We start from the raw sequence: 12,458 nt of genomic DNA, 5'->3' as shown, positions 1-12,458 counted from the left end.
ACCTGGGTGGAGCAGTCGTTAAGTGTCTGCATTTGGCTCAGGTTGGGATCGAGCCCCACCTGTATCAGGCTGCCTGCTCAGGAGAAGGCCTGCTTTTCCCTCTCCCACTCCCCCTGCTTGTGTTCCTTCTCTCGCTGTGTCTCTTTGTCGAATAAATAAATAGAACCTTAAAAAAAAGATATTTATTTATTTGAAAGAGAGAGAAAGAGGGAGGGAGGGAGAGAGCACAAGCAGGGGAAGTGGCAGAGGAAGGAGAAGCAGACTCCCTGCTGAGCAGGGAGCCCAGTAGGCTCAATCCCATGACTCTGAAATCATGACCCAAGCCCAAGGCAGATACTCAATCAACTGAGCCACCAAGGTGCCCCTAGATTCATCATAATCTTAATCAAAATTTCAGTGGGGTTTTAACAAAAACATATTTAAATTTATATGAAAAAACAGCCAAAATAATTTTGATACATAAGAACAAAGTTGAGGAGCACCTGGCTGGCTCAGACAGTAGAGCATGGGGTTCTTGATCTCAGGACTGTGAGTTCAAGTCCCACACTGGGTATAGAGACTGCTTAAAAATAAAACCTTAAACTTGGCGCGCCTGGGTGGCTCAGTGGGTTAAAGCCTCTGCCTTCGGCTCAGGTCATGATCCCAGGGTCCTGGGATCGAGCCCGAGCCCTGCATCGGGCTCTCTGCTCAGCGGGAAGCCCGCTTCCACCTCTCTCTCTGCCTGCCTCTCTGCCTACGAGTGATCTCTGTCAAATAAATAGAAATTTAAAAATCTTAAAAAAATAAAAATAAAAATAAAACCTGAAGAAAAATCTTGGGATGCCTAGGTGGCTCAAGAGGTTAGGCAACCAGCTCTTGAATTCAGTACAGATCATGATCTCAGGGTTGTGAGATTGAGCCCTGCATCGGGATCTGTGCTCAGCGAGGAGCCTGCTTCTCTCCTTCTCCTTCTCCCTCTCCCTTTGTCCCTCCTCCTACTTGCACTCTCTCTCTTTCTCTAAAACAAAACAAAAACACTTAAAATCTTACAAAAAAAAAAAAAGTTGAAAGACTCACATGAACTGCTTTTAAAACTTACCTTTTTTTTTTTTTTTTAAAGATTTTATTTATTTGACAGAAGGAGACACACTGAGAGAGGGAACACAAGCAGGGGGAGTGGGAGAAGGAGAAGCATGCTCCTTGCTGAGCAGGGAGCCCGATATGGGGCTCGATCCCAGAACCCTGGGATCATGACCTGAGCCAAAGGCAGATGTTTAACGAATTAGCCATCCAGGCACCCCATAGAGAAAGATTTCTTAGATGCTACACAAAAAGCATAAACTCATAAAAGAAAAAATTAATAAACTATATTTATCAAAATTAAAACCTTCTTTAACACTTTGCAACTGAGTCCAAGAAAAATGGAAATCTGCTAGCTGGGTTATAACAAAAATCTTTCCCTAATTGGTGGATGAGACTGAAAAATAAAATGGCGCACCTGGGTGGCTCAGTTGGTTAAGGGTCCGACTCTTGGCTTCAGCTCAGGTCATGACCTCAGGGTCGTGAGATCAAGCCCCACATCGGGCTCCACACTTAGCATGGTGTCTACTCAAGACTATCTTCTTTCCCCTCCCTCTCCCTTCCCCTCTACTCCTCCCCCTGCCCAAGCTCATACATGTTCTCTCTCTCACTCTCTCAAATAAATAAATAAAATCTTTAAAAAAGGAAAAACAAACAAAAATGTCTTCAAAAGATATTGTTAAGAAAATAAAAATACAGGGATGCCTGGGTGGCTCAGTGGGTTAAGCGTCTGCCTTCGGCTCAGGACATGATCCCAGGGTCCTAGGACTGAGTCCCGCATCAGGCTCCTTGCTCAGAGGGGAGCGGGCTTCTCCCTCTGCATGCCACTCTTGCTCATGCTCTCTCTCTGACAAATAAATAAACAAAATCTTAAGAAAGAAAGAGAGAGAGAGAGAGAAAGGAAGGAAGGAAGAAAGAAGGAAAGAAAGAAAGAAGAAGGGGCGCCTGGGTGGCTCAGTGGGTTAAGCCTCTGCCTTACTCTCAGGTCATGACCCAGGGTCCTGGGATCGAGCCCCACATCGGGCTCTCTGCTGGGCAGGGAACCTGCTTCCTCCTCTCTCTCTCTACCTGCCTCTCTGCCTACTTGTGATCTCTGTCTGTCAAATAAATAAATAAAATCTTTAAAAAAAAAAAAAAAAGAAAGAAAGAAGAAAAGGGAAAATGAAAATACAAGCTAAGATCAGGGAGAAAATAATTGCAAAACATGTAACTGAAAATGTACTAGTGTATAAAATATACAAAGAAACCTCACATCTCAAAAACAAACAAACAAAAAAATTAAAAAACAACCAATTCTCCTTATAGGAGAACTCTAAATAATCTATGTAGATACTCTCCCCTGAAGGAGGTGGAGCTTAACCTCCCCACCCCCACTACCAACTTCAGTGCTTACTGCATTTAGTGACTTGCTTCCAAAGAACAAAGTATGGAAAGGGAGGAAAAATCACAACTCTGCTGTGGAGAAACTTTGCAAACACTATAACCAAGTGATAAAGGTTAGTATCACCAGTGATAATTCATGTTGATAGCATACACACAAATGTTTGACTTTGTGGCACTCTTCTGAAAACCCAGAACCCCAGTCCAACTTTGAGTAAATCATGAGTCATTTCAAAATTAAGGAAGCTTCTCCTGAAAACTGTCAAGGTCATGAAAAACAAACATTAAGAAACTGTCAGACAAGAGACTAAAGAGATATTAGAATTACATGTCACATGGGTGGAATCCTGGAATACAGAAAGGACATTAGGAGAAAAATGAATAGAATCTACAAATAAAGTCTAGAGCTTAGTATGTGCATGTATGGTAGAAAAAAACATATATCATAAAATTTACTGTTTTAGCCATTTTTAAGTGTATTGTTCAAAAGTTGTTAAGTATGTTTACATTGTTGCATAACAGATCTCCAGAACCTTTTTATCTTGCAGAACTGAAGCTCTATACCTATTAAAAAACTCCCTTTGTACCCTTCCCCTCATCCCTTGGTAACCACCATTCTATTTTCTGTATCTACAAATTTGACTACTTTAGATACTTCACATAAGTGGGACCATACAATATTGTCCCTTTGTGGACTGGTTTATTTCATTTAGCATGATGTTCTCAATGTTCATCCACACTGGAGCATAACAGATTTCCTTCCTTTTTAAGGCTGCATAGCATTCCATTAAATGTATATACCACATTTTATTTATCCATTCATCCATTAATGGACATTTGGGTTGCTTTAATCTCTTGGCTATTGTGAACAGTGCTGCTATGAACATGGGTATGCAATGCTTTTTTTAATGGGCAAAAGATCTTCAAAACCAAAGATGGCAAATAAGAAGGGGAAAGATGTTCAACATCATTATTCATTAGGGAAATACAAAATTAAAACCATAATGAGATATTGTGACACACCTATAAGAAGCCAAAAACAGGGCGCCTGGGTGGCTCAGTGGATTAAGTCTCTGCTTCGACTCAGGTCATGGTCTCAGGGTCCTGGGATCGAGCCCCACATCAGGCTCTCTGCTCAGCAGGAGCCTGCTTCCCTTTCTCTCTCTCTCCCTGCCTCTCTGCCTAATAGTGATTTCTGTCAAATAAATAAATAAAATCTTAAAAAAAAAAAAAAGAAGCAGCCAAAAACAAACAAACCAACCAACAAACCAGTGCTGGCTAGGATATGGAGGGACTATAACTCTTATATATTGCTGAAGGAAATGTAAAATAGCACATCTCTTTGGAAAACTGTTTGGTGTTCTTCTTTATAAGGAACATCTTAAACATGATAGCCAAAACCCATTTAGAGGTATGTAACCAAGTGAAATGAAAGCTTGTGTTCACATAAAACCTTGTACAATGATGTTAACAGGGGCTTCACTCATAATCGTTAAAAACTGGAAACCTTGGGGGACCTGGGTGGCTCAGTCATTTAGCATCTGCATTCAGCTCAGGTCATGATCTGGGATTGAGCCCTGCATCAGGCTCCCTGCTCTGCAGGAAGCCTGCTTCTCCCTCTCCCAGTCCCCCTGCTTGTGTTCCCTCTCTCACTGTTTCTCTGTCAAATAAAGAAATAAAATCTTTAAAAAACTAAAAAAACTAGAAACCTCCCAGATGTCCTTCAACTGAAAAGTGGATAAACTAAGCTGGCATAGTCTTACAATGGGATATTATTTCACAATAGAAAGGAATAAACAGGGGTGTCTGGGTGGCTCAGTAAGTTAAGCATCTGCCTTTGGCTGAGGTCATGATCCCAGGGTCCTGGAATCGAGGCCCACATTAGGCTCCCTGCTCATGCTCTCTCCTGCTCTCTCTCTCTCTCTCTCTCAAATAAATAAAATCTTTTTTTTTTTTTAAAGGAATAAACTACTGATACATGCACCAACATGGATGAATTTCAAATAAGTTACTATGTAAAAGAAGTCAGACTCAAAAGACTACACAATCTCACCTTTGGGTTTTTTTTGAAAACAAAACAAAACAAAACAAAACAAAAACTATGAAAAAAAGAAAAAAGGAAAACTCTGAGGCCAGGGAACAGATTCGTGGCTGCTGAGGGTTTAGGGTGAGTGAAGAAGTTGACCTCACAAGAGCACAAGAGACATTCTGGGATGATGAAACTCTTTTATATCTTGATTCTTTGGTGATAATTATACTTCTAGGGGCGCCTGGGTGGCTCAGTGGGTTAAAGCCTCTGCCTTCGGCTCAGGTCATGATCTCAGGGTCCTGGGATCGAGTCCCACATTGGGCTCTCTGCTCGGCAGGGAGCTTGCTTCCTCCTCTCCTCCTCTCTCTCTGCCTGCCTCTCTGCCTACTTGTGATCTTTGTCAAAAAATAAATAAATAAAATATTTTAAAAAAAATTATACTTCTGTACACATTTGTCAAAACTCAGAACCGTACATTAAAAAGGGTGAATTTTACCATACGTGTAAATTAAACCTTTAAAAACTTGACTTAAAAACTAAATGTTTTAGGGTGCCTGGGTGGCTCAGTTGGTTAAGCATCTGCCTTTGGCTCAGGTCATGATCCCAAGGTCCTGGGAACAAGTCCTGCATCGGGCTCCCTGTTTAGTGGGGAGTTTGCTTCACCCTCTACCCTTCCCCCCTGCTCCTGATCTCTCTCTCTCTCTCATTCTTCCTCAACACATAAATAAAATCTTAAAAAAAAAAAAAAACAAAAAACTAAACTAAATGTTTTTTCATCATACTTTATTCAAAATGGAAAGCACTGAAACATGCTGTTTGTTCTGTCTCATTTAGGGATACTTTTCATTTCCCTATTTGTGATCTCCTGGTTCACATTTTAATTCCCTTGGCAGATTTGAGCATGCCCAGATATTCTCTCTTATCTTGCTGCTATAGCTACAAGGGCTTACCTCATTTGACTGTGCACATGGCCCAGTTGAGTAGGTATGTCAGGCTTCTATAAAATATCTCTCCCACTTCAACTTTCCTGCCTTTCCTCATTGAAAGATATCTTTATTCATCTATTAATGGATGCTAAGGCCTCTAGGGCAGCTCTTCACCCTTGGAAAATTCTACATTCTCAAAAACAAGGATTTTGGTAAAGCTGGGTGGACACAAACCATATAAGGAACACTGAGCACATTTGGCAATAGGAAGTCTACTAAAGGGTTCTCATGGAAGACTTCTCAGCTCCTAAAAAAAAGATGATGTGTCTTAATATGACAACTAGAACTTGTTATTCTCAAGGGAGCTGACCTGATGCTAAAGCTATTATACTAAGAAAGCTATTATATTAAGAGAGAGAGAAACAGAAAACACCTGGGTCCTTGCAACACTGCTGAGCATCACATCACATCCTTCTGGAATTGTCATTCCTTAGAATTCTTGCAAGGTGAAATAATTTTCCTTATTGTTCAAGGTAGTTTAAGTCAGAGGTTTCTCATACCTGCAGGTGAAAACATCCTACTAATAGAAGGTCCTACTCCCACTGCCTAAAATGTCATAGCAAAGCTATCCATGGCTGTTAAAGTTTTCCTCTACTGCTCTAAAAAAGAAAATTAGAAAAAAATTTTGTCTTCCTAGGCAATTCTTTTCTACTGTTTGTATCAACTCTTTCTCCTAGTACTTATTCCAAATCCCCTCCAGTTTTCACATGATATGGGAGAGAGTTTTCACAAATAGTCCCAACAAAAGGGATATAGCAAACTAATCTGCAGGAATAGGAAGTGGACTGGTGGTTGCCCAGAGAAAGAAAGCAAGGGATAGAAGTGCTAAGAGGAGGTAGGAGGGATATAAAGGGATAAAGGAAACCTTTGGTAGGTGACAGATATGTTCGTTATCCTGATTGTAGTGAAAGCTTTGTGTATATAAATGTATGTCAAAAATTGTATACTTTAAACAACTGCAGTTTATTTTATATCAATTATACCTTAATAAAGCTAGTAAGTGAGGGAGTTTTTTTTAATAGTTTTAGTGAGGGGCTTTCTGTTTCTGTGCAATCTATAGAAACCTTTCCTGACCTTTCAAATTCCAGGTAGGTTTATAGACTCTTCACTCAAATTAACAGGGATACGTGTCCTCTTTCAGAAATAAGTTATATTTACTATGACCACAGAGTAAATTTTCATTAAGCCAATCACCAAAAGGCTTGGAAGAAAGATTTTTATCTACTGCCCACTTCTTCTTGTAGGTTATGCTAAAAATACATAGGTACATTAAAACTCTTTAAAATCCTGTACCTTCTCAAATCACACAATGTTCCTTTGGGATCCAAGCTCTTCTATTTGCTGCTGTCAATCTCCACCTACTCTTTCACTCCCATCTCACTGGCAGTCACTAAATCCACAAGCCTCCCTACTTTCTCTCTCTCACACAAACATAAGGGCCACAGGGATGCTAACCAGCTTTGTACTGAGATGAATTATGAGTTCCCAAAAGCAAAGAATTCCACATATAACTTCCTATTGCCTGAGAAGAGACTTCTATATTTCTATGCCAAGCAGGAAACCAAGCAACTAGAAGAGAATCTTTTGTAGTTTTTTCTTCTTACATGCCAAAAATCACAGCTGACAGGGGGAGGGGAGTAAAAAGAAAAGAAAGCTTACCCATAGAGTAGAGGTTGTCAAAGCTCTGGTGCATGCGGATAATCTCATAGTAGAGTTCATCATAGCTGCTGGGAGTGGGCAGGAATGTGTCGCCATATGTGATAAACATATTAAAAAGGTTCACAATCTAAAAAAGAAGCAAAAGCCCATACACAGGGATCATGCTATGAAGACCAGAAGGGTACTGTCAATAGTATGCCTTTGCCAGTTCTTACTGGCTTGTAAGAACTCAATGTTAAATTTTCAGGAATTTTGTGAGCTGGTTGCTTAACAAAGTCATTATTATAAATTGACACATAAACTAACGGTTCATTAAATTATATTAAAATGAAAATAATACTCAAACTCACAACTTCCTAATTATTTTCTATCTTTTGGTATTTGTGTTCTTGAGATTAATTTACACTTCTTATACCTGTGTGGTGGGAATATCATATAATAGGGTGTTATGGCTCATCTCCCTAGCTCTGCATTCAACAATGTCACATTGTTAGCTTGAAATTGGCCATGATGGGAGTAGTTGTACCATAGAAATCCACAAATGCTACAAATCAGGGCTTTTTCCCCTCAAACATTAAACATTTATGAATACATTGGGTAACATCCTGAGAAGACAGTCAAAAGGTACAATGCCCTCCTTCTATCCCAAATAACCAGTCAGATAAATAGGCATCTGTAATGTCCCTCTGAAACCAGTGGAGCCATAATGGAACCATTCATCTGGCTGGGACACCTCCAAAGGGTTAGCTCTGTACCAACATAGAGACTACAGTAGCCTAGTTCAGTCTCTCACCAGGGACTAAGGCTCACAGAGAGCGGACCCATACCTGCCCCTACGAAACAATATTCTCTCATGAAAAAGAAAGAGTCTCAAGTTTGCCAAAGACATAGGTGAGAGAGGAAGAATGGGGAGCACCAGTCTAGAGATTCAAATTCAAAAAGAAAATGAAGGCCTGGCTCCCCCTATGCCTTAGTCCCCAGAATACTAGCTCCTATTTCAACCTGGCCTATCTATCTTAGTGTGTGGCTTCAGAAAAAGCAAAAAAAATGTTTTTAATGGAAGTACAATTGACACACATTACATTAGTTTCAGGTGTATAACATAGTGATTCAACAAGTCTATACATCGTGCTGTGCTTACCACAAGTGGTGCTACCATCTGTCACCATGTAACACCATTACAACACCATTGACTATACTCCCTATGCTGTACCTTTTATCCTCATGACATATTCTTTCCACAACTAGAAGCCTGTTCCTCCCGCTCCCCTTAAGAAATACTTTTTTGTTACTCACCATAAGGGCTAATGTAAAAATGTTGTGTTTGGCCAAAAGTACGGTCTCATTTGACATAAGGAACTTCAGCAAATTTATCAAGGCTTAACAAAACAAAAAACAAAAACAAAAACAAGCTTATTAAAAGAATAATCAATAGAGTTAAATGAAAGCAATGAAAATAGATTTAAGAAATCCAAACAGGGCTACAATCAGTAAGTCACAGCTACCAAACTTTTTTAAAAGCACGTAAGGTAGATATATCTAAAGCAAGCACTGACCTTCCCAAGCACATATCTTCTGCCCACGGAAGGTTTTTAAAAATCTACTTCTTTGGGGCACCTGGGTGGCTCAGTGGGTTAAAGCCTCTGCCTTCGGCTCAGGTCATGATCCCAGAGTCCTGGGATCGAGCCCCGCATTGGGCTCTCTGCTCAGCGGGGAGCCTGCTTCCCCCCTCTATCTCTGCCTGCCTCTCTGCCTGCTTGTGATCTCTCTCTGTGTCAAATAAATAAATAAAATCTTAAAAAAAAAAAAAATCTACTTCTTTGTGCCACTTTTTTTTTTTTGGATACCAATAGTTTATCATAAAAGAGAGACACAAAAATGACATGATGAGGGGCGCCTGGGTGGCTCAGTGGGTTAAAGCCTCTGCCTTCGGCTCAGGTCATGATCCCAGGGTCCTGGGATTGAGCCCTGCATGGGGCTCCCTGCTCAGCAGGGAGCCTGCTTCCCCCTCTCTCTCTGCCTGCCTCTCTGCCTACTTGTGATCTCTGTCACATAAATAAATAAAATCTTTTTTTAAAAAAATTACATGATGAAAGATTTCACAACTTCACTGGAATGGGCAGCTTCACTTAATGTCATTTCAATAATGATTTCTTTCAGTCTACATACTTTCTGAGAATGTCACCATATCTAAATAAATAATCCTTATCATCTAGAACTACTTTGGTGCTTCCATATTCTGAGAGAAGAACTTGATCTTAAACTTTCACACTAACTGGTTAAATCTCTCTACCCCTTCCTTTAGAGCCCAATCTAACAGCTACTACTGCTGCCTGCAATACTATTCCTTGAGATTTTTCTGGAAGCATAATGCCTCCTCTGGTTGGTTTTGGCAGCTCTCCTTTCAACTAAAAGTTGTTCAAAGAGGGGAAGAAACTTTCTAAACGCCTGTCCTGCCATGACTACAGCTGCTGCAAGGGAGACCCACACTCTGACCTCTTTGTGCTACTTCTTTAATAGCAATTAAGCTTGGAAATCTGACTACAAAAAGGACATCTTAGGGACTCCTGAGTGGCTCAGACAGTTAAGTTCTGATTCTTGGTTTTGGCTCTGGTCATGATCTCATGCATCCAGCTCTGCGCTCTGTGGGAAATCTGCTTGAGATTCTCTCCCTCTGCGCTCTCCCTCCCTCTCTAAAATAAACAAATGTTTAAAAAAAAAAAAAAAAGACCTCTTAGTATTCCAAATTTACTCCTACACAGTGATTTCCCCACCAAATTTGTTCAATGTATAGATCAAAATGAGGATCCCCCTCTTATCCCAGGCGGCTTGCATGTCATCTTGCTATGTTTTAGCTGTGCATTTGTTTCAAACATCATGGCTAAGAGGGACATCTTTCCATTTTAACTGGTCACCAGATGTGCCAACTACACTGGACTTCAGCTCTGGATGGGAAGAGAGCTCATAAAGAGAAAAAAAGCTCTTAACTATTCAAACAAAAGGGCAGCTTACTCTTTCCTCTCTCAACCATGACAGCATTTGCCAAAAAGGTCCCCTTTCTCCCTGGTATGCTTAATGAGAATTAAAACCCAAGCAACCTCAGTTAAAAGACTGACTGCCAAAAACCCTAGCTTACCACTGTAGGTATAAAGACATTTTGCAAGTAAATATTAAGCATAAAAGAAATCATCGGTTGCCTTGTTCTCTTTCACCCAAAACCATGAAGTAAATCCTACTTCTGTGCCCATCATGACTACTGCCGCTGTACCAACCTCCCCTACTTGATGGGAAAGTAGGAAGAAGGGGTTCAGCAGCTGCAAGCAATTGGTGGTCCTTCTGTCTTCTCCCCCTCAACCCTCTCTACTCCCACAGACACAAAAAAAGGCTTGACCTCTCCTTTTCTAAGACCATATCTGCTTCTTTGCCAGCAAAGAAGACCATTCTCCCATGCTGTCTGAGCTTTGTGTGAAGCTTACTACCCTTCGAGAAGAGATGTGAGCTTTGATTTGAAGCAGCAGGGAATGATGAGTAGGAGTAAGACTCTCCAGATACTTGCTGCCTGCCACACAACACTCCTTACTCTCAACCTCTGAAATCAGAGGTTCAGTAAGGAAACAGCAGGCAAGGAAAAGTACAAGGGCCTGTCTACACTCTGTTTCTAAAGTCTGAATCTTCCCCTCAAATAGCAAAAAAGCCTTACTAGAGATGAAGGTCATAGGCATCCTCATTTATGAACTCCTCACCCTTGCACTAACTCAAGTTCTCTGAGGTTTTATAATGGAAAGGCAAATGATAGGCAGCTGGCCCTTTTGATGTTATCTGTTAACAAGCAATCTGTTGGACTAGACCCAAAAAAAGCTCCATAGGAGCCCATTCTGGATCACACGACCTGCTTAACTCCTACCAGGAGCTCAGAGAATGAAGGGGACTAGCTAGAATCCATATAGAAATGACTAACCCAGCCCAAACCTCTCTCTTTAATGAAGATCATCTTACCAAGTTATTTAAGGGCTGCCCACTCTACCCACTACCCCCAGAGCTTAGACAAGCCCTGTTAATGGATAAATCATCTGACACTCAGACTCTAAAAACTTACAAGAGACAAAAGAAAAGAACGGGTAAAGCACGTGGCACAGGGCAAAACAGCAAAACACAATGGCTCGAGAGAGACAAAGAAGCTTTTGTACACGTCCAATCAAGGAGGGCTTTTGTCCCTAGCACATACAGCACAAAGATGCGGCCTCAGCAGTGGTTATGTGGTAATTAAGTAGCAGAAAACCTGGAGGAAAGGAAGTGGGAGCGATGATTTATTGCTCCTCTGTTGGACTACAGCTAGTCTTGATCTCTGGGATTCAGAGTCAGGGATGACAAAGTGATAAATACAAGGGGAAGAAGAGAGCAATTCTGGCACAGGCCAAGAGGCAACCTATGTCCCAACTACCACAGACATCAGTGGAGCCAAACAGTTTTGAGAAGAATTCAGCACTGCAGTACTCTCAGGGTCAGTGCCAGGGAAAACCTGCATTCTGCCCCTGATAATTCAGGCAGGGATACCTACCTACTCCATACACAGCCCCCCACCTCCAAAAAAGGCCAGGGTTTTCTCACCTGGAACTGGTCATTCTCTAGAGGAAGGCAAAGAAAATGAACAAAGCAACCTTAAAATCGCCTCCCACAAGCCTCTTACATCAGGGACCACAATTCCTCCTCAAGAGGGAATGCCCCAGCATCCCATGGGATAGTGCTTTTTGAAAATCATCATGCTTTGCACTCATTCTGTCAACTGTTCGGTGTCCTCTCTATCACCACGCACACAAGGTCTGCTATCCTCTGACCTGATGTATTAGGAGTTCTAAGTCTGTGAGGCTTCAGGATAGCTGATTTTTGGAACTAGAAAGGACTTTAGAGATCATGTAATCCAGTATCCTCGTTTTTGAATCAGAAAACACCTCTTCCCACCACCACCCCAAGTAGCTAGTGACTAAGCTGAGACTAGAACCTGGTCTCCTGTTTCGTGTGCTTTCTCCCATTCCACTAAGATTAAATAAAAGTGCCAGATGGAGTTAAATGTTAAAGGGAGAGATGCTTACCTACAAATGGTGTGCTTAGATCTGCTGACTACACTATTCCCAACACTCCTCTTGACTCTGCTTTATAACCTTCTCCATCTACCAGCTATTTCAGTTCATTTTCATAAATCTGGTCCACTCTTTCTCTTGATCCTGAAGTACTTATTAAGAGTACAGGTGTTTAATACCTCATTATTACCTTTCTACTGCCCATTTGCAACACTAAAAGACTCCCAAGTAGCTTCTCTCAGCGTCAACCACCTCAGCAGGGCCTCT

The 12,458-nt window shown here is 41.2% G+C and overlaps 1 protein-coding gene and 1 pseudogene across 4 annotated transcripts in view; both read right to left on the bottom strand.

Annotated features, from left to right (window-relative positions):
• Positions 1-12,458, bottom strand: part of ARMH3 (armadillo like helical domain containing 3) — a 174,758-nt gene that overhangs the window by 92,382 nt on the left and 69,918 nt on the right. For all 3 annotated transcript variants that reach the window (XM_080822780.1, XM_080822781.1, XM_080822779.1), the window contains 2 exons: positions 8,410-8,492; positions 7,114-7,240 (listed from right to left, as the gene is read on the bottom strand). In XM_080822780.1, the coding sequence (XP_080678906.1) occupies positions 7,114-7,240; positions 8,410-8,492 (210 nt within the window). The remainder of the gene's footprint in view (positions 1-7,113; positions 7,241-8,409; positions 8,493-12,458) is intronic.
• On the bottom strand, positions 9,270-9,573 carry LOC308355366 (10 kDa heat shock protein, mitochondrial-like; annotated as a pseudogene). The gene has a single exon. The product of its transcript is annotated as a 10 kDa heat shock protein, mitochondrial-like (transcript).

This window comes from Martes martes (assembly GCF_963455335.1).
Source record: "Martes martes genome assembly, chromosome: 14".
Classification (NCBI taxonomy): Eukaryota; Metazoa; Chordata; class Mammalia; order Carnivora; family Mustelidae; genus Martes; species Martes martes.
Note: the sequence above shows the minus strand (reverse complement) of the source record. Positions and strands in the feature narration are given on the sequence as shown.